The sequence below is a fragment of the Phoca vitulina genome, unplaced genomic scaffold (genome assembly GCF_004348235.1).
Source record: "Phoca vitulina isolate PV1807 unplaced genomic scaffold, GSC_HSeal_1.0 scaffold59, whole genome shotgun sequence".
In the NCBI taxonomy this organism is placed as follows: domain Eukaryota; kingdom Metazoa; phylum Chordata; class Mammalia; order Carnivora; family Phocidae; genus Phoca; species Phoca vitulina.
In genome coordinates, this window is record NW_022589762.1 from 8,291,678 (window position 1) to 8,314,871 (window position 23,194).

The 23,194-nt window shown below is 36.0% G+C and overlaps 1 protein-coding gene across 2 annotated transcripts; it reads right to left on the minus strand.

Moving 5' to 3' along the window:
- Window positions 1-3,449: 3,449 nt before the first annotated feature.
- On the minus strand, window positions 3,450-10,940 carry LOC116623576 (C-type lectin domain family 4 member D-like). 2 transcript variants are annotated; one of them, XM_032390818.1, is made up of 6 exons: window positions 10,444-10,940; window positions 8,875-8,961; window positions 6,334-6,438; window positions 5,442-5,593; window positions 4,308-4,417; window positions 3,450-3,989 (listed from the first exon to the last, which is right to left on the minus strand). In XM_032390818.1, exons 1-6 carry the CDS (start codon window positions 10,469-10,471, stop codon window positions 3,845-3,847), a joined length of 627 nt encoding a protein of 208 aa, XP_032246709.1. In that variant the 5' UTR covers window positions 10,472-10,940; the 3' UTR covers window positions 3,450-3,844. The 2 variants fall into 2 exon arrangements, with proteins under 2 accessions (XP_032246709.1, XP_032246708.1); XM_032390817.1 differs by having other exon boundaries at window positions 8,875-8,964.
- Window positions 10,941-23,194: the final 12,254 nt, after the last annotated feature.

The window sequence follows — 23,194 nt, forward strand, 5'->3', positions numbered from 1 at the left end:
GGGACATAGAGCAAGTACAGAGCCCAGCAAGAAGAGGATTTTCAAAGTGACTTTGAACAATCCCCTGAATTCAGGCTTTGGTCAATTCTTTTTCTTTCTGCCTCCTGAAAAGCCTGCCTTGTCTTCTTGATTGCTCACCACCCATTTTTACCCCTGCCCAAGCAGGTATCCTCAGTATGTTTTCCTGTACAATGAGTAAGAAACGCCCTCAAGTCATGAAACTTATTCCTGCTCCAAAGACATGTGGACTTCCTGGGTAAAGGTCTTGACTGCGTCTCGCTAGGAAAAGGCCATGCTAAGCTTCAGCTCCAAACAGACTATTATTCAGTCCGTTCATCCCAAGAACTCCCTTTTCTCTTTATTCTCTTCCACTGAATAACTGAATCTCACCTGAGTGTGGCTACTGTTCAGCTAGGGTCCAACAGTCAAATTGTTCTAGGAGAACATTCAGCTTGACAATTTCCTATCTCAAGCCTATCCACTATTTGCCTGATATTTTTTTCAGTACTGATAAGGTTATTCAAGAATATTTAAATAACATAGCACCTTTAATAACCATGTTTCTTGCACACAGCACCATAAAGAGACCCTCAAAACTCATATATTGGAATGAATGTGTAATCATGAAATGGGAAAATTCAACTGAATAAGTGAATATAATGTATTATCTTTCCCTACAAATGTTTATTCCTCTTAGGTATAAGGGATCACATGTGGTTTTGAAACCAATATGCCTTTAAACCAAAAGTCATTCAACCAAAAAGTAATCCAGTACATATATCTTCTACTTTCTAATTCTCTTTTTTCAAATTATAAACATCAATGAAAGACATATGGAAATGCTTTTGTTCACCATTGTTTCTCTATTGTTGGCTATAATTTGATATTTTAAATTTTATTTTAATATTGAAAGATATATGAAATTAGTATACATTATCACCATGTATTTATAATTTGTAATGCAATTAACTTTATCTTCAAAGTTTGGCAAGAAAAGAAACAATCACTCAGGGTTTAGTGGTTAAAGATCAACAGAACCCAAGTTATTTATCTGGAAAATTCTGAGGGGTAGATCATCTGGTTGAAACTATTTTAAAATATATTTTACAATAGGACTACAAAAATACTTAGGCATCAGAAAAGCCAGAAAGTTCCAAAAAATAAAAGAGTAAATAATTATCTGTAGTCCCAAGACTGTATTCCCAAAGTAAACCACTGTTAAGATGTAAATATTACCATTTGGGCCCCTAAATATTTTAAAGACAAACCATTCTAATACATTTGGTGAAAATGATACATGCTCATTATCAAAATTTTTTATTTGTATGTTATTATGAATATGTAAATATTATTCACAGCTGAATCTTATACTGTATCATGATTATATATTATATTATATACATTCTTAAACACATTTTGCTTTTTGTATAGCTAATATTGGCAGCATTTTTTATTTATCTAGTTTTCTATGTACTGATTAATAATGCATCCCTTAACTATGCAGAATTGTACATCACATCTCAATGCATTCAAATACATCTTATCAGTCCCATATTTTCAAGAAGAAAAGAAATCCTCTTGGAACTGTCTTCCTTTTCTGATCTGAACTGGGATTATTCTCATGGTTTCTTTCACAGCCATTATTTTGTTGATTTTTATTATATAAAGGAAATATTTTGTCACTTAAAGGTTATTTCAGATTATGATATACTGATATAATGAAACACTATTTAGTTATTTGGAACAAGGTATAAAACATTTCCCAAACTATATTTTTAAGTAAAAAATGTAAGATGATTACCCCAAAGAACAAATAATCCAATTAAAAAATGGGCAGAAGACATGAACAGACATTACTCCAGAGAAGACATCCAGATGGCCAATAGACACATGAAAAGATGCTCAACATCACTCATCATCAGGGAAACACAAATCAAAACTACAGGGAGATATCACCTCACACCTGCCAGAAAGGCTAAAATCAAAAACACAAAGAACAACAAGTGTTGGCAAGGATGTGAAGAAGGAATCCGCTTGCACTGTTGGTGGGAATGCAAACTGGTGCAGCCACTGTGGAAAACAATATGGAGGTTCCTCAAAAGTTAAAAATAGAACTACCATATGATCCAGTAATCACACTACTGGGTATTTACCCAAAGAATACAAAAACACTAATTCAAAGGGATACATGCACCCAGATGTTTATTGCAGCATTATCTACAATAGCTTAACTATGGAAGCAGCCCAAGTGTCCATCAATTGATGAATAGATAAAGAAGATGTGCTATATATACAACAGAATATTATTCAGCCATAAAAAAGGATGAAATCTTGCCATTTGCCCAAGTGGATGCAGCTAGAGTGTATTATGCTAAATGAAGTAAGTCACTCAGAGAAAGACAAATACCACATGATTTCACATATGTGGAATATAAGAAACAAAATAAATGAGCAAAGGAAAAAAAGAGAAAGAGAGACAAACCAAGAAACAGACTTTTAATTATAGAGAACAAACTGATGGTTACCAGAGGAGAGGTGGTAGGGAAAGGGGGAAAGAAGGTATGGGGATAAAAGAGTACATTTATCATGATGAAAAACAGAAAACCCCTGAGATTCATGGGGGAAAAAATTGCAAGATGTTTAAGACAATGTAGATAATGTTTCCATTAGTGTAAAAAAAGGCAGGTTATATATGTATATACATTTATATAACACATATTTAAACATATACAGAAATACATATAAGAAACTTGACAATCATATTTTTTCTGAAGAGGCATTCAAGGGACTGGAGTTCAGGGTGGAAGATTTAACGTATACTTTCATTTATATTTTTCCTGTTTGCCTTTTTAACACATATATATCTTACTTTTTCAAAGACAAAACCAGTATTTAAATTTTTTAAGGGTTTCAAACTTCTAGGACTACCACAATGTCCTAATAAATTTTGCAGTTATTTTTATGAAATTACTATCAGCTGTCTTAAAGAAATTATGAAGAATAGGAGAAGTGCCATGAGAGTTGGGAACAGATTGAAAGGGGCTGAGGGGAGAAACAGGGAGACCAGTCAGAGGCTACTGCAATAATCCAGGTAAGAAAGGTGGTCTGTGGTGGTCACCATAGAGGTAATAAAAAATAATCAGACTGCAAGAAATAAGTCGTTTCTTATTTCTTGGGAAATAAGGGAGCGCCTGGGTGGCTCAGTCGGTTGAGCATCTGACTCTTGATTTCAGCTCAGGTCATGATCTCAGGGTTGTGAGATTGAGCCCCATGTTGGGCCCCACATCAGGCTCCAGGCTTGGTGGGGAATCTGCCTGAGATTCTCTCTCTCCCTCTGACCCTCCTCCCTCTCTCTCTCTCTCTCTCCCTCTCTCAAATAAATAAATAAATCTTAAAAAAAGAAAAAAACACAAACATTTAGAGGGTTTGTCATAACTGGGGCTAAAAGAATGGCATACCACTACCAGTTGGAATACCCTGCGTTTGAATCTTAAGAGCTAAAAATCTGAGCAGAGGAAAACAATGACTAAGAGATTGCATCATTTGAGCCATTGTGTTCGGTATGTAATCGATGCATACCAACTGAAAAAGAAGTACTCTGATATACTGTCAAGAAAGGAAAGTTAATGAAAACGGATTCTCACAGAAAAGATGATTCCTGCCACCATACCACACAAAAACACATTATCTTGAATGAATAGAACAAAAATAAATAAGGCCATCATAACTGAAAATGTTCTATTTTCTCAGCAGGTTTTCTCTGTCCCAATGGTGTGGGTACATTCTTCCCTAGTCTAATTAGTTCTTCTTTTCTGTCCCCATACAAGGACTCCTTTGGAGGTTTCTAGTTGAATGCTGTTCCAGGTAATTTACAAATCCTTTTTGTCTCAAAGTTACAAGGAAAATCATTCCAGGCCCATTTGCCTTGAACATTAACAAGGACAACACAATTTTCTTCCTGATTGTTCGGTTCACCCTCATGCCATAATCTGAAATGAAAGAAAAAATATATATATATAAATATATATTTATATTTGTGTGTGTATGCATATGTGTGTGTGTGTGTGTGTGTGTGTGTGTGTTTGTGTAGGTTGGGGGACATGCAGAGAAAATGCCTCTGGTGAAAAATTTAGAGCTGCATTGTCTAATAGAAGTATCATAGTATATTAGTATAGAGATTACTCAACACATAATGTTCTATTCTGAGTAAGCATTTCTACATCAGTATATTCCAGCCCAAATGAATTCTGCTTGCTATCTTCTCACCTTTGCCTATAAAGCTCTTTCATCCCAGTCAACATACTCACAAATTATGTGGGTTAAATGGTGTTTTGTCCACCAAGGACCACCGGCCTTCATGGTTCTTAAGTCCCAGGAAATAGGAAAATCGTTGATCCAAAAATTGAATAATAAAATTCTGCATAAAAATGTAAATTTTTATAAGTATATTTGCATTTATCATTTAATAGCTATTATATTAGGAAAAGAGAAAAAAGGTCAGATAGGTTATTAGCTAAGCACAAAAGCATTGTCATCAGACAGATCTGCTTTCAAATCCTGCCTCTGCCAAGATTTCTCATCTCCAAAAGGACAACTCTACTACCTCACAGAGTTACTGTGAAGAGTAAGGGAGATCATACTTGCAAATCACTTAGCACAATGTTTAATAGGATCAGATTTTTAAAAACTTTTGTTTTTAAAATTGCCTTCTTTAATTGCATGTGTATTAAATTAAGTTCCATTTTATTCAAAGAGTTGGTGAACCTATAGATTGCAAAGCCATGGGAACAGAATCCTCTGGGAAACCCCTCTAACTAAGAAAAGAGTTGAATATGAGTTATGGTACATATATAGAAGTATATTACATGAGGAAATACATTTGTTTTTAAAGAACCGAATTAAGCTTAAGAATTTTTTTTTACTTAGAATTACAACCGTACAACTGAATTATTTTTCCTATGCTTTCTCCTGAGAAGTTATTTCAGTCCTGCTTAACCATTCATTTATTCACTTAATCACCAAACATTTATCAAGACCTATCCAGTGTGCCTAGCACTATGCAGGACTTTGGAGATGCAAAGATTAGGAGAGCACAGCTGCAGCCCTCTATAAAGCAGAGTCATCGGCAAAGACAGGGCAGTGAACAGATAACCTCACTACAGTGATGTAAGTGCCATGATCACACAGTGCGGAAAGTATCATGGGAGTATCTCCAAATTAGAACAGGGAGGGTGGAGTAGGGAAGGTAGTCAGGGTAGTTTTCTGGAGGAAATAACATGTGAATCAAATCTGGAAAGACCAGAAGTTGGCCAGATGAAGAAAAATGAGGGAGGAAGATGAAACAGATGAAGCAAAGGCACAGAGGCAGAGCAGAGCAATTCCTCTTTCTCTGCAAAGAGATTCAAACCAGCAGAGAGATGGATGGGAGCCTCCCAACATACCAACTCAGCTTCTGTGCTGATGGTGGCCAGATGAGCCCCCATGCTCGTGCAGTTCCTTTTGCTCTCGGCCCATGTCTTGTTGTCATTAAGGGGAAAATAGCAGTTGGACTGGAAGGCTCTCCAGCCAAAAGGACAGCAATTCCAGGTGCTCCCTCATGAGAAAATTGAAATGAAAGTCAGTTACAAAGGAGCATTTCATCTGTAACAGATTGCATAGCTATTCTGCTAACTATCCAGTTAACATTTTTTGGAAATAATACCAGGATTACCAAAATCATTCTGTTCCCCTTTTTTAAAAATCCTGAAAATTACATTTCTAAATATTTCTGAGCAAAAGTATCTGAATCACATAGTGACTATACGAAAATTACAAGATATTCTCTCAGAAGACAACATCATTTTTCAGTGTCCTTACATGTATTTACTTCCATATTTGAAGTGCTTCTAGGACAAAGCCTTTCGCAGGAAATTTTATCTAAAGGGGGTAGAGAACCTACTAGAACTCTCAAGCATTTCCCCATCCTCCCAAAGGATGGGGGATTTTACAAATTCTAGCTTAATAAAGGAGACAAAGTCACTTCAGCAAAGCTGTATATTCTAGGAGGAAACAGTCCTTAAGATATGGCTGAATTAAAAGAAAATGGAAATGGAATTAAATTAATGTTATGTTTTGGATGCCAAAAATGGATCCTAAATGTGTTGTTATATTCTCCAGTTATTCAACTGATTACAGTCATGAGAAATCGATTTCTTTTATTGATGTTCACTCTTACACCAGATACTCTTGTTGTTTTAATCTCTCCTGGTTTACTACTGATTACTTTAAATCAGATTATGAACCTAAATGGAAATGGAAGTAAGAAGAAATTCTCCTATGCCCTTTTCTATCTACCTTTCAATTTTGATTTCTCTCTGGTGCATGTCAGCTTCGTGTGGTACTCTGGTAACTTGAACACTCTTGTGTCTCTCCTGCAGCGTAGAAAGTTGTGATGAGTCACTGTCAAAAGGGAAAAGAGTTAGTTTTCTTTTCCTATATGACCACTTAATTAGGGGAATAGGAGCTGACCATTCTGGTCCTTCTCTTCCCCTAAGAGTTAAGGTAAGTAACTCCTATGCTTACTACCCAGTTCCTTTGTTCCAGCTCCAGGTGAATAGGTTGAAAAGAGTTGTCAAAAATTAACATTTTTATTATCATATTATCTGTTTTGTGCTTTATGGGAGTAGTTCTGCAAACCTTTATGTATATATGCTTTTAAGCATATTTTTCTATCAGAATCTGTGTAAGAGTGGAGATTTTTAGTAAAGATTGTGATAGTTCAAGTTTTATGAGCCATATACATTTATTTATCTTTTAAATATTTTTACTTCGAGGGGCACCTGGGTGGCTCAGTCGGTTGTCTAACTCTTGATTTTGGCTCAGGTCATGGTCTCTGTGTTGTGAGATCAAACCCCACATTGGGCTCTGCGCTGGGCATTCAGCCTGCTTAAGATATTCTCTCTCTCTCTCTCCCACTGCCCCTCGCCCACCCCGTTTGCACTCTCTCTCTCCCTTTCTCTCTCTCAAATAAATAAATAAATAAATATATATATATATATATATATATATATATTTACTTTGAAACATAACCAAGTACAAAGAAGTGAAAAACACAAATGTACAGTTAATCAAATTATTGTAAAGTGAACACTCCAGGTAACAACAATCCGGCTTAAGAAACACAACATTGCCAACACCCCAGGTGGCCTTCACATCCCAAATACAACCCACTTCCTCTCTCTTAAAGGTAACTATGCCATGGATTTTGAAGTAATCACTTTGTGCTTTGCTTCACAATTTTACCACTTGATAACATATCCCTATACCATACAGATCAGATTTGCCTGCTTTGAACTTTTATATAAATTGAATGATAAAATATGCATTATTTTGGTTCTGTCTTTTGCTTAGTGTTATTTCTGAAATTTTTTTATACTGTTACATACAACTATAATCCATTCATTTTTATTGCTATAAAGTGATCTATTGGTTTAATGCACTAAAATGTATTTATATATTTTTCTTCTGGTCGACATTTGCATTGCTTCCAGTGTTTGACTATTACGAACTATACCATTCTGAGCATTTTTGATCATGCATCCTAGAGCACATAAGCATGCATTCTGTAGGCTATATGCCTGGAGTGGAATTGCTGGTAATGGAATATACATAGTGCCAACTATGATAGTGGCAAAGTTTTCCAAAGTGGTTGTACTGCTCTATGCTCCCACTAGCAGCAATTCTTTGGAGGTCCAGTTGCTCCACATCATCATCAATATCTAATAGTGCCAGACTTTTTAATTATTGCCATCCTGGTATGTTTGCAATGGTATCTCATTGGGAGTTGAATTTTCATTTCCCTGAAAACTAATTTTTTATGTGTTCATTAAACATTTCAATTTTTCTTTCCTATAGTGCCTATTCAAATTTTTCCTATTTTCCTGCTGTATTGTCAGGATTTTTTTCCTATTGATTTGAAAGAATTGTTTATATATATACTGTACATTAATTTTTTTAATCAATTATATGCATTACAAACACCTATGGCCGTTTTCTTTCTTTGTATTTTTGTTGTACACTAATTCTTGCTTTAATATAGTATAATTGGTCAATATTTTCTTCATTGGCTAACACATTTTATGACTTAAGAAATCATTCCCTGCCTTGAGGATATGAATATATTCTCCATTTATTTTCTAAAAAGCATTATTGATTTGCTTTTCACATTTGGCCAATAATCCACATCAGGTTGGTTTTGTCTATGATATATAGGAGACTGATTTCATTTTTTGAATAAGGATAATCAGTGGTGCTCTAGCACATTAATTGAACAAAGTTGTCCTTTCCCTGTGACTGCAGTACCCCCTTCTGTTTTATATAAAGAGTTCATACATGCAGGATCTGTAACTAAGCCCTCTACTCCTTTCCTCTGGTCTATTTGTCTGTACTTGTACCTGTACTGTATTACTGTAATTATAATAACTTTATACAAGGTCTTGCTACTAGAAAGAACAAACCTTTCAACTGTTCTTCTTTTCAAAGCCAGACTATGGTCCATCTGAAAGTTGTGTTTTTGCTGGTTATTCTTTACTGATAAGATACAGCCCTTTGTAATCTCAGCCAAAAATGGGGAATGATTTACTACAGCCACCAACCTTCATATATATAGAAAAGGGTTTAACTTCCATGTGTCATTCCCTGACACAAGACAGCACCATCAAAGAATAGAAGGTTAAAAATGTAGCTCTGGATTTTAAATTCAAGACCCTGGAAAGCAATATGGATTGAAATGTTGGGGGTGGGGGGTGGGGGGGATCAAAATAACAAAAAGCTTAGAGGAACTTTATGAATGTTGTTTGGGGAAATTTGCGAGTTCCATTTCAGCTAATAACTTACCCAAACAGTCTGCAATAAAACAAGCACTGAGAAGTGAGATGAAAAAAACAGCAATGGCCCACGGGATCAGCTGGTAATGCTGGCCTCCTACTAGGACAAAAGGAAAGATAAATACATTGTCTTCTCTGCCAGAACAACTAGGGAAGATATTCTACTGAGAAGCAAGCTAAATACGAGATCATCCACAATATTTTAGATCTAGAGGAGAGCTTAAAGATTTCCTCCTGAATAAATCAGTTTTAGAGCTTACAGATAAAAACATACATACATACATTAAAATGTAAACTTTTTTTTGAAGGGAAAGGCTTTTTATAAGACAGAAAACCCAAAAATCATAAAAAATTGATAATTTGGGTCCATAAAAATTAAAACATCCATATAACACAAATAATGTTAAAACACAAGGGACATATGAAAGAAAATTTTGTCACAATATTAATGTCTAGACTGTACAGAGAATTTCAAAAATCAATTTGAAAACTGAGCAAAAGTTTGACCAGGAAATTTGCTGAAAATTTAGTTTGCTGAAATTATAAATGACCATTAAACAAAAAAGTATGCTCAAAGAAATGTAAACTAAAATATTATGGTATAATTTTTCACATATGAGCTTTTTAAAAGAAAATAGAAAATATGTAGTATCAGCAAGACTGAGAAGAAATAAACTCTTTTGGTGAGGAAACACATGCATATGCTAAACTATAAATTAGAAAGCCTTTAGACAGATCAAGTTAGTAGCACTTATCAATTTTTAAATGCATCACATTTGCCACAACAATTTCAATTCTAGAGCTTTATCGTATAGAAATAATTGAACTTATTTATATGGAAGAATATTCATTGCAGTACTTTCGGAAATAGAGAAAAAAAACCCACCAGAGATCAATACTTGCATGTGTATTATTAATAGTACAGATTCTAAATGATGGTGAATCTCTATGATGGAATTCTGCACAGCGATTCAAATAATCCTATATATCAGTATGTATTGACAGAAAAAGTCTCCAAGACATATTGTTATATAAAAAGTTGTGTTTCAGGACCAGTGTACATTATGGTCCCATTGAAGTTTGCCATGATGGAGCGATGAGGTGAAGCAAAACATTAATTTTAAAATTATATTTTACTGCATTTGTTCTATTCCTCAAAAATATTGCTTAATATTCTTGTAATACAAATACATTGTGACCCTTAAGTACAGCATAAAATGGGATAAAGTCAGAGCCTCAGGTAAACTGTGAGCCTTAGTCAGTGTGTTTTGTCTATCTTCCTTCTTCCTCTTGCCTTTAAAAGAAGCTTCCCAAATTCTTTCTTTCCATCTTATTTTTCTTTTGTATAATTTCTCTCTTCTCTTGGCCCAATTTATGTTTCACAAAGAAGTTTCTCTTACCCAACATACTTGAATCTATCTATGACCTTCCTCTTCACCAAAGTCATTGTCATTTCCTTTAACTCCTCCTCCTCATCATCTTCAATTTTCACAACTGCAACTATCATTAATTCATATTTTTAAATCTTAGTCATAATTACATTTACCTCTTTAAAACTGAGAGGAGAGAATGTACTCACGTTTATTTTGAGGTTCTTCTTGCCCCATTGTGGGTTAACTCTCTTGCTGTCCAGTGGTTGGCAGAATGAGAAGCCTCTTCTATTTTTGCCTCAGGTGTGTATTTCCGTGGGTAAGGAGTATACCTTCAGAAATACTTGAGATTGAACATTAATCTTACTTATTCTGGTAAGATCAGAAAGTTCCCCATATAAAAGACAAGTCAAAAGAAGAAGTCTTTTCAAAGACAAGTCTCCTTTGATTCACTCTGGGAGACAGAGCAAAGACAAAAGGAAATTGGGAAAGCAACACCCAAAACAACCAGTAGAAATTTCCATTAAGTACGTTGCGGTCACTAGATTAGTGTGTCATGTGAAATTTCTCAATTTGTTTTTATTCATTCAAACAAAAAGTTTAGCAATGCCCTAAAAGAATAATCATTAGGCCTAATAAAAATTTAACAAACATTCCTTCATCTTTCTTTCTTCCTTCTTCTCCTTCTTTTTTTTTTTCTTTTGGATGTTATATTTTCAAAGGCAGTTCCATGCTTGAGGTAAATTCTGCCTTAAAAAGTTCTCTGAGCTGACTAAGTTGTGTGCAAGATGGCAAAAGACAATGTGAGCAATGAGCTAAAGCTTTTTTTTTTTTTTTTAAGATTTTATTTATTTATTTGAGAGGGAGAGTGAGAGGGAGAAGCAGACTCCCCGCTGAGCAGGGAGCCCAATGCGGGGCTCTATCCCAGGACCCCAAGATCATGACCTGAGCTGAAGGCAGATGCTTAACTGACTGAGCCAGACACCCCTGAGCTAAAGCTTTTAATGTACACAATGTATGTATATTGTATGTAAAGAAACAATAACTTCTGTTTTGGGGTTGAGAAAGGGATGGTGGAGCTGTTGATTAAATCCTCAAATCTTCCTAGATGAAAGAAATTAAGCTTATTAAGGCAAAGGAAAAGGAAATGTAACATTCTGTGATAAAGACATCATCAGGGTCCCTGACTTCTTTTACAGTGCTATCATGGACTGAATGTTTGTGTCCCCCACCCATGTTGGCATCGTGATCTCAAATGTTCCGGCCTCTAGAACTGTGAGATATAAATCCCCGTTGTTTAAGCCACCAATCTATGGTATTTTGTTACAGCAGCCTGAGATCACAAAAACAAGTACCTAGCAGCTTAGAGATCCTTCTTAAATTCTAGCTTCCAAAATATGGCCCTTCACCTGCCTTTTTCCTTAAGCTACAATATTACTTTAAGTATATATACATATACATATATATACATATACACACATATATATACATATATATTTAGTGATCTTGAATGAAATACTACTTTGCTATGTAAAGCTGGAAGTGGGAGGAAGTAAAATTATAAATTTGACAACACATATATTTTTCAACACTGTCACAGTCAAAAGTATTCCCACAGCAATAATAGTATCTATCCACAAACTCTCAAAGCAACCCTAGAAACTACATCTTTGTCTAAAGTAATATGTGTTCTTTATAAAAGAATCTAGGAGTCTTAGAGGATATATAAATCCCACCTAGAACAGAAAAAAATAAACCACACCTGGCATATTCTGTGTTCCCAGAAAACAAACATGATTTCAAACACATGAGAGAAACTGTGCTCTAGAAAGTTTCCTGAGCCAAATGAAAAGATGTGTCCAAGAGATAGTTAAGATCACAAAAAGACAGGGGCGCCGGGTGGCTCAGTTGGTAAAGTAGGTGTCTGACTCTTGATTTCAGCTCAGGTCATGATTTCAGGGTTGTGGGACTGAGCCCCACATTGGGCTCCATGCCCAGCAGGGAGCCTGCTGAGATTCTCTCTCTCCCTCTGCCTCCATGTGCTTTCTCTCTCTAAAATAAATAAATACATATTTTTTAAAAATAGCTATAGCTTCAACAACTTGTTAATGGATGGAGACACAATAAAAATGTAAATGTTGACATCAAAAATGTACAAAGAGGGAGAGTAAAAGATGGAGTTTTGGCATGCAAGCAAAGTTAAATTTTTATCAGCATAAAATAGAATGTTGTATCTACAAGATGTTTTATGTAAACCTCATGGGAATCACAAAGTAGAAATCTAAAATAGATACACTAAGATAAAGAGAAAGGAAACAAAGCATACCACTACAGAAAATCATTGATTGCAAAGGAAGGCATAAAGAAAGTGAAAAAAAAGAAAAAATGGAACCATGAAACGCCAGAAAACAATTAATAAGATGGCATTAGTAAGTTCTTGCCTACCAATAATTACTCTAATTGTTAATGGATTGAATTCTCTAATCAAAGGCATAGAGTGGCTGGATGGTTAAAAAAAACAAGACCCAACTATACACTGACTACAAGAGACTCACCTCAGCTGTAAACATATACAGAGATTCAAAGTGAAGGGATAGCAAAAGATACTCTATGCAAGCAAAAACAAACAAAAAAATCTATCCTAAAATAAGACAATATAAACTTTAAGCCCAAAATGGTAACAAAAGACAAAGATAGTTATTATGTAATGGTAAAAGGTCAATACATCAAGAAAATAAAACAAACAAATATATATGTACACAACATCAGAACATCTATAATATTTCAAGAAAATATAAACAGACCTAAAGAGAGAAATAGAAAATAATACAATAATAGTAGGGGATCTCAATTCTTTGCTTTCAACAACAAATAAATCACTGAGACAGAAAATCAGTAAGGAAACAATGGACTTGAAACAAACTTTAGACCAAATGAACCCAACAGACATATCCAAAACATTCCATCCAACAGCAGTAGAATATATATTCTTAAGTGCAAATGGAATATTTTTCAGGATCAATCACATGATAGTCACCAAACAAGTTAAGCAAATTTAAGAAGACTGAAATAAAAAAGGAAGAAGACTGAAATCATACCAAGTATCTTTTCCAAACACAATGAAACTAGAAATCAATAACAAGAGGAAAGCTGGAAAAAACATAAATATATGGAGATTAAACAACATGCTCCTGAATGGGTCAACAAAGAAATCAAAAGGGAGGGGCACCTAGGTGGCTCAGTTGATTAAGTGACTCTTGATTTCAGCTCAGGTCATGATCTCAGGCTTATGAGATCAAGCCTGGTGTTAGGTCCCAAGCTGGGAGTGGAACCTGCTTAAGATTCTTTCTCTCCCTCTCCCTCTGCCCACCTACCCATCAAGTTTCATGCACACATGTGTGCACATGCTTTGTCTCTCTCATTCTCTAAAAAAAAAGAGGAAAGAAAAAAATATCTTTAAACCACTGAGAATTAAAGCACAACATATCAAAACATATGGGAGACTACAAAGGCAGTTCTTTTTTTTTTTAAGATTTTATTTATTTATTTGAGAGAGTGAGAGAGAGAGAGAGAGCACAAGCAGGGGGAGGGGCAGAGGGAGAAGCAGAATCCCCACTGAACAGGGAGACCGATGCAGGGCTCAATCCCTGGATCTTGGGATCATGACCTGAGCTGAGGGTAGACACTCAATGAACTGAGCTACCCAGGTGCCCCTAAAGGCAGTTCTAGGAGGGAAGTTTATAGTGATTCCAGACTACCTCAAGAAACAAAAAATAGCTCAAATACCTCACTTTACACCTCAAGGAACTAGTAAAAGAACAAACCAAGCCCAAATTAGCAGAAAGGAATTAACAAAGACCAGATAAATACATGAAATAAAAACTGAGCAGGGGCACCTGGGGGACTCAGTAGGTTAAGTCTGACTCTTGATCTCAGCTCAGGTCTTGATCTCAAGGTCGTGAGTTTGAGCCCCACATTGGGCTCCATGACCAAAAATATAAAAGGTCATTGAAACTGAGAGCTGACATTTTTAGAAGATTAAAAAAAAAATCAACAAACTTTTAGCTAGAGTAACACAGAAATGCAGAGAGTACTCAAATAAATGAAACCAGAAATTAAAGAGATGACACTGTAGCCGATACCACAGAAATACAAAGGATCATGAGAGACTACTATGAAAAATATACCAACAAACCAGATAAACTGTAAGAAATAAATTCCTAGAAACATGGAGTCCACAAAGACTGAAACATGAAGAAATGAGGGCACCTGCATGGCTCAGTCGGTTGGGCATCTGCCTTCGGCTCAGGTCATGATCCCAGGATCCTGGGATTGAGGCCCGCATCGGGCTCCCTGCTCAGCAGGGAGCCTACTTCTTCCTCTCCCTCTGCCCCTCCTGTCTGCTCATGCTCTCTCTCTCTCAAATAAATAAAATCTTAAAAAAAAAAAAAAAAACATGAAGAATAGAAAATCTGAACAGACCAATTTCAAGTAAAGAGATTGAATCAGTAATCAAAAATCTCTCAAAATAGAAAAGCCAAGGACCAGATAGTTTCACTGGTGAATTCTTCCAAACATTTAAAGAATTAATGGTAATCCTGAAACTTCTCCAAAAAATTGAAAAGGAGGAAATACTCCCAAACTCATTTTATGAGGATAGCATTACTCTGATACCACAGCCAGATAAGGATACTACAAGAAAAGAAAATTACAGACCATTATCCCTGATGAATATAGATACAAAAATATTCAACAAAATATAGCAAACCAAATTCAACAGCACATTAAAAAAATCATTCACCATGATTAAATGGCAATAATACCTGGGATATAAGGATGGTTCAACATATGCAAATCAATAAATGTAATATACCATATTAATAGGATAAAAGATAAAAATCATATGATCATCTCAATAGATGCAGAAAAAGCATTTGACAAAGTACAACATCCTTTTATTATAAAAATACTCAAAAATTAAGTATAGAAGGAACATCCCTCAACACAATAAAGGCCATATATGACAAAACCACAGCTAACATCATACTCAATGGTGAAGAGTTGAAAGTTCTTTCTCTAAGATCAGAAACAAGACAAAGGTGCCCACTCTCACCACTTCTATTCAGCGTAGCACTAGAAGCCTTAGCCAGAGCAATCAGGGAAGAAAAAGAAATCAAAGGCATCCAAACAGAAAAGGAAGAGGTAAAATTGCTTTTGTCTGCATATATGATCCCATATACAAAAAATCCTGAGAACTCCATCAAAAAATGTCTAGAACTAATCAACATATTCAATAAAGTTGCAAGATACAATTATCACACAGAAAATCATTTTGTTTCTATAGACCACCAACAAAACATCTGAAAAAGAAATAAAGAAAACAATTCCATTCACAATAGCATCAGAAACACTAAAATAATTAGGAATAAATCTAACTAAGGACGTAAAATAACTGCACTGAAAACTACAAGACTTTGATAAAAAAATAATAATAAGGAGGACACAAACAAATGGAAAGATACCCTGTATTCATGGATCAGGAGAATTAATATTGTTAAAATGTCTATACTACCCAAAACCATCTATAGATTCAACACAATCCTTATCAAAATCCCAATTATATTTTCCACAAAAATTAAAAAAATAAAATAAAATAAAATTTGTATGGCACAACAAAAGACTCTAAATAGCCAAAGCAACACTGAGAAAAAAGAACAAAACTGGAGCATAACACTTCCTGGTTTCAAATTATACTACAAAGCTATAGTAATGAAAACAGTGTGGTACTGCATAAAAATAGACACATAGATCAGTGAAGCAGAATTGGAAGCCCAGAAACTCCTGCATATATGGTCAACTAATATTTGACAAGGGAGCCAAGAATACTCAGTGGAGATAGAATAGTCCCTTCAAAATGGTGTTGGGAAAAGTGGATAACCACAAGTGGAAGAATGTGGTTCTTACTCTTATCTTACACCACTAATAAAAATGAACTCAAAATGGATTAAAGACTTTAAGAAGACCTGAAACTATAAAACTCCTAGGAAAAAACCTAGAGATAAAACTCCTTGACATTGGTGTCAGCAGTGATTTCCTGGGTACGAGAGCAAAAGCACAAGCAGCAAAAGCAAAGATAAATAAGTGGGACTACCTCAAATTTAAAAGCTTTCTGCTCAGGTGCCTGGGTGGCTCAGTTGGTTAAGCAACTGCCTTCGGCTCGGGTCAGGATCCCAGGGTCCTGGGATCAAGTCTTGCATCTGGCTCCCTGCAGGGAGCCGGCTTCTCCCTCTCCCTCTGCCTGCTATTGCCCCTGTTTGTGTTCTGTCAAAATAAATAAATAAAATCTTTAAAAATAAAAATAATAATAAAAGCTTTCGACTTTTTTAAAAAACTTTTTTTCAGATGTGCAAAAACACTTATTAATAAAATGAAAAGGTAACCTACAGAATGGAAGAAAACATTTACAAAACACATATCTGATAAGGAATTAACATCTAAAAAATATAAAGAATTAATACAACTCAATAGCAAAAAAACCCTAACAACGCAATTTAAAAAGAGGCAGAGGAACTGAATAATCTCCAAAGACATACAGAGAGCCAAGAGGTACATGAAAAGGTCCTCGACATCACTAATTATCAGGGAAATGCAAATCAAAAGCACAGTGGGAAAAAAAAGCACAATGAGATATCACCTCACACCTGTTAAAATTAAGGTTATATTAAGAAGAAAAGAGGGGCACCTGGGTGGCTCAGTCGTTAAGCATCTGCCTTCGGCTCAGGTCATGATCCCGGGGTCCTAGGATCGAGCCCCACATCGGGCTCTCTGCTCAGCGGGAAGCCTGCTTCTCCCTCTCCCACTCCCCCTGCTTGTGTTCCCTCTCTCGCTGTGTCTCTCTCTGTCAAATAAATAAATAAGATCTTTAAAAAAAAAAAAGAAGAAGAAAAGAGATAGCAACTGTTAACAAGGAGAAAAGGGAACCCTAGTGCACTGTTGGTAAGAATGCAAATTGGTACAGCCCCTATGGAAAAGTGTGGAGGTTCCTCAAAAAATTATAAATAGACCTACCATATGATCCAGTAATACCACTTCTGGTTTCTTATATATTAGAATATTGTAGGGATATCTGCACTGCTATATTCATTATTCACAATAGCTGAATGGATAAGGAAGATATGGTATAAGTATACAATGGAATATTATTCAAACATGAGAAAGAAGTAAATCCTGCCATTTGAAACCATTTGGATGGAAATTGAGGGCATTAAGTTAAGTGAAATAAGTCAGGCAGAGAAAGATAAATACTGTATGATATCACTTATGTGTGGAATCAAAAAATGACAAATTAAAGAACAGAGAGAGTAGTGGTTACTAAGGGTTGAGGAATGGGGGAAATGCAGACATATTGGTCAAATGGTACAAACTTCCAGGTGTGAGATTAACAGTCTAATGTACAGCATGGTGATATTAGCTAATAATATTGTATATACTTGAATGTTCTAAAAAATAGATTTTAAACATTTTTGCCACACAAAAGAAATGGCAACTATGTGACAGAATGGAGGTGGTAGCTAATACTACAGTGGTAATTATTTTGCTATTTATAAATGCATCCAATCAATACATTGTATACCTTCAAATTACATAATGTTATATGCCAACTATTATCTCAGTAAAACTGAGCGGAAAATGTTGCATCCATACAACAGAATACTATTTGGCAATAAAAAGGAATGAAATACTGCTAAATGCTACAATATGGATGAATCTCAAAAACATTATGCTAAGTGAAAGGAGTCAATCACAAAAGACCACATATTGTGTGATTCCATTTATATGAAGTGTCCAGAATAGGCAAATTCATAAATACGGAAAGTAGATTAGTGGTTGCCTAGGGCAGGGGGTGGTGGTATAGATTTTGGAGTAATGACTAAGTGGTGTGAGGTGGGTTTTTTTCAGGTAATGATATCTTCTAAAATTGATTGTGATGAAATTTGCACCAATCTGTGAATATGCAAAAAAAAGCCATTGATCTGTGTGCTTTAAGTGACTGAATTATATGGTATGTAAACTATATCTCTCCTAGAGACCTATAAACTACCAAAACTGAACCAGGAAGAAATGGAAAACCTGAACAGACCCATAACCAGGAAAGAAATTGAAGCAGTAATAAAAAATCTCCCAACAAACAAGAGCCCAGGGCCAGGTGGCTTCCCAGGGGAATTCTACCAAACATTTAAAGAAGAATTAATACCTATTCTTCTGAAACTGTTCCAAAAAATAGAAATGGAAGGAAAACTTCCAAACTCATTCTATGAGGCCAGCATTACCTTGATCCCAAAACCAGACAAAGACCCCATCAAAAAGGAGAATTATATCTCTTGTTGAGTTTGTAGGTGTTCAGGACCCCGAATAGCCAGAGGAATGTTGAAAAAGAAAAGCAAAGCTGGTGGCATCACAATTCCAGACTTCCAGCTCTACTACAAAGCTGTCATCATCAAGACAGTATGGTACTGGCACAAAAACAGACACACAGATCAATGGAACAGAATAGAGAGCCCAGAAATGGACCCTCAACTCTATGGTCAACTAATCTTCAACAAAGCAGGAAAGAATGTCCAATGGAAAAAAGACAGTCTCTTCAACAAATGGTGTTGGGAAAATTGGATAGCCACATGCAGAAGAAAGAAACTGGACCATTTCCTTACACCACACACAAAAATAGACTCAAAATAGTTGAAAGACCTAAATGTGAGACAGGAATCCATCAAAATTCTTGAGGAGAACACAGGCAGCAACCTCTTCGACCTCAGCTGCAGCAACTTCTTCCTAAACACATTGCCAAAGGCAAGGGAAGCAAGGGCAAAAATGAACTATTGGGACTTCATCAAGATAAAAAGCTTTTGCACAGCAAAAGAAACAGTCAACAAAACCAAAAGACAACTGACAGAATGGGAAAAGATATTTGCAAATGACATCAGATAAAGGGCTAGTATCCAAAATCTATAAAGAACTTATCAAACTCAACACCCAAAGAACAAATAATACAATCAAGAAATGGGCAGAGACATGACCAGACATTTCTGCAAAGAAAACATCCAAAGGGCCAACAGACACATGAAAAACTGTTCAACATCAGTCAGCATCAGGGAAATACAAATCAAAACCTCAATGAGATACCACCTCACACCAGCCAGAATGGCTAAAATTAACAAGTCAGGAAATGACAGATGTTGGCGAGGATGTGGAGAAAGGGGAACCCTCCTACACTGTTGGTGGGAATGCAAGCTGGTGCAGCCACTCTGGAAAACAGTATGGAGGTTCCTCAAAAAGTTGAAAATAGAGCTACCCTATGACCCAGCAATTGCATTACTGGGTATTTACCACAAAGATACAAATGTAGTGATCTGAAGGGGCCTATTCACCCCGATGTTTATAGCAGCAATGTCCACAATAGCCAAACTATGGAAAGAGCCCAGATGTCCATCAACAGATGAGTGGATAAAGAAGATTGGTATATATATATATATATATATATATATACACAATGGAATATTATGCAGCCATCAAAGAAAACCTCCCAAAATCTTGCCATTTGCAATGACATGGATGAAACTAGAGGGTATTATGCTAAGCAAAATAAGTCAATCAGAGAAAGACAAGTATCATATGATCTCACTGATATGAGGAATTTGAGAAACAAGACAGAGGATCATAGGGGAAGGAAGGAAAAAAATGAAACAAGATGAAACCAGAGAGGGAGACAAACCATAAGAGACTCTTAATCTCAGGAAACAAACTGAGGGTTGCTGGAGTGGTAGGGGGTGGGAGGGATGGGGTGGCTGGGTGATGGACATTGGGGAGGGTATGTGCAATGGTGAGCACCATGAATTGTGTAAGACTGATGAATCACAGACCTGTACCTCTGAAACAAATAATACATTATATGTTAAAAAAAAAAAAAAAAAAGAAGAAGAAGAAGAAGATAATAGGAAGGGAAAAATGAAGGGGGGGGACTCAGAGGGGGAGATGAATTTATGCAACCAACATAGGATCACCTAAATATATAAGGCAAATATTAACAGGCCTGGAGGGAGAAATAGACAGCAGTACAATAATAGTAGGAGACTTCAATGCCCCACTTTCAACAACAGATTGATCACCCAGACAGAAGATCAATAAAGAAACATTGGACTTAAATGACACATGGACCTAACACACATGTACCAAACACTCCATCCAAGAGCAGCATGATACACACTCTTCCTAAGTGTACATGGAACATTCTCTAGCAGAGATCACATGTTAGGCTACAAAACAAGTCTTAATAAATTTAAGTAGATTGAAATTATGTTAAGCATCTTTTCTGACCACAATGGTATAAATCTAGAAATCAAGTGCAAGAAAAAACCTGAAAAATTCACAAATATATGAGGTTAAACAACATGCTCCTATATGCATACATACTATTCATTGAGTCACTCTATATCTTTTTTTTTTTTTTTTTAAAGATTTTATTTATTTCCTTGACAGAGAGAGACACAGCGAGAGAGGGAACACAAGCAGGGGGAGTGGGAGAGGGAGAAGCAGGCTTCCCGCCGAGCAGGGAGCCCGATGTGAGGCTCAATCCCAGGACCCTGAGATCATGACCTGAGCCGAAGGCAGACGCTTAACGACTGAGCCACCCAGGCGCCCTCTATATCTTTTGATTAGGGAATGTAGTCCATTTCATTTAAAGAAATCTTCAATTATCATATGGTTTCACTTATTTGTGGAACATAAGGAATAGCATGGAGGACATTAAGAGAAGGAAGGGAAAAACGAAGCGGGGGGATCGGAGGGGGAGACGAACCATGAGAGACTATGGACTCCAAGAAAAAAACTGAGGGTTTTAGAGGGGTGGGGTGGGGGGATGGGTGAGCCCATACGGTGATGGGTATTAAGGAGGGTATGTACTGCATGGAGCACTGGATGTTATATCCAGTGAGTCATGGAACACTACATCAAAACTAATGATGTACTGTATGGTGACTAACATAACATAATTAAAAAAAAACCTCACTGATTAAAAAATAAATAAATAAATACCTTTGGGGGAATGTTAAAAAAAAAAGGAATCATTATTATTATTTGATTACGGCATACTTCACCCACCATAAAATAATGTTTTAACCAATGGGTCAAAAAAAGAAATTAAAAAAAAGAAATCAAACTAGAAATCAAAATATGTCTTGAACCAAATGAAAATGGAAATATAAAAAGAAATACAACATAGAAAAACTCATGGGATGCAACAAAAGCAGTTTTAATAGAGAAGTTCATAACAATAAACACCTATATGATAAAAAATATTATTTCTTTGAAGTAAAAACAAGAATAAAAAAGGGCAAACATCCTTCAAAAAAGTGGTATGAAGGGGCACATGGGTGGCTCAGTCAGTTGTGTCCAACTCTTGTTTTCAGCTCAGGTCATGATCTCAGGGTCCTGAGATTGAGCCCCATATCCGGCTCTGCGCTTAGTGGGGAGTCTGCTTGGGATTTTCTCTCTCCCTCTCCCTCTGCCCCTCCCCCTGCTTGCACTGTAAATAAATAAATAAATTCTTTTTTTTAAGTGATATGAAAATCAAATCAGGCTACTAAATTCATTAAGATGTTGGTCAGACAACCCTTCCAAATAAGCAAACCAATGTTTAGCAACCAGGCCCAGAAATGGAGAGGAGTCTATGGAATGCAAGCCTGAGGTTTGTTAGAGTGAGGGATCCAGAATAATCTGCTATTCAAAACTTCACAGTGCATTATTGCAAAGCCTGTTAGTTGAGAAAATTCTGAGCTGTGCATTCTTTTGGGTTGTGCAATCCCCTCCACGCTATGCGTTTTGGTTTTTGCCATTTTCACTTTAATGGCTTTTGTCAGCCTGTCCCACAGTATCTCACAGATGAATTATTGCTCTAGAGTGAAAGAAACATTTCAACCTCAAATCTTCCATCAAAACTTAGCAAAGAAGTAATTCTTTGCATTCAAAGTGTTTGGACTCATCCTGATGATGGAACCTGAAAAAGATATATAGGAAATAAACATAACAGGGAAATTCCTGATGAAGAAACCAAGGCCAGGAAGGTGATGAAAATAAAAATGAATCCGTTGATTGGTAGCAAATATTTGGAAAGTATCTACTATGTGCTAAGCACTATGTAGTTTCTGGGAATACAAGAGGGAACATTGTTTTTCACTAATTCCACAGTGTACCTATTATGTACCAGGGACTTTTCTAGGCACTGGGGAAAAGGCCATGGGCAAAATAAATCCAAATTACCCATCCTCCTAATGCTGACACTGTATTGGGAAAAACAGATTTTCAACAAATGCTTATATATTTAATGAATACTACCCAGAAAGAATTAGTGGATAATAATGAAGAAAAATGGGAGCACACAACCCAGACTGGGGCTGGAGTAGGGTTGCAGAGGAAGGAAAGAAGGCATCTGGAGGAAGGGATGACTTAGAAGATGAGTAAGCATTGTTTGTCCCACCACATCCCACAAGTGCTGGGAGATTTAGGGACAATATGAGGTTGCATAATTAGTAAATGAGTCACTAATTAGATGAAACAGGGTCCCTTTCAAATGTGACAGAGACTCGGTATTTTACAAGAAATTTCTCTCATTCTTTGTTCTAAAATAATGTTATGAAAAGCAAATACATAAAAATGACAAACTAATGCTCATAGCCTCAAAGTATTTTAAAAGATTGAGCATCAAGAAAGGGCCCTAAACTCTTCCAGAGAGAAAAAAATACAGATCTCCTCAAAAGAAAGAAATAAAGTTGATCTTTGATTTTTTACCATTTTAAATGGGTACTAGAAATAACGAAATTACACCTTCCTAGGTCACCAGATCTATGTTTTCTCACTTCAGGGAAGGTATGTGGTACAGGGCCAAAAAGAAAAAGTTCCTGGTAACGA

Coding starts and splice junctions, on each gene's coding strand:
- LOC116623576 (XM_032390817.1), bottom strand. CDS start 10,471: ATGGGGCAAGAAGAACCTCAAAATAAAC. Junction 8,965..10,443: donor AGAAGAACCTCAAAATAAAC/GTGAGTACATTC, acceptor CTTTTGTCCTAG/TAGGAGGCCAGCATTACCAG. Junction 4,418..5,441: donor TCAGCACAGAAGCTGAGTTG/GTATGTTGGGAG, acceptor ATTTTTATGCAG/AATTTTATTATTCAATTTTT.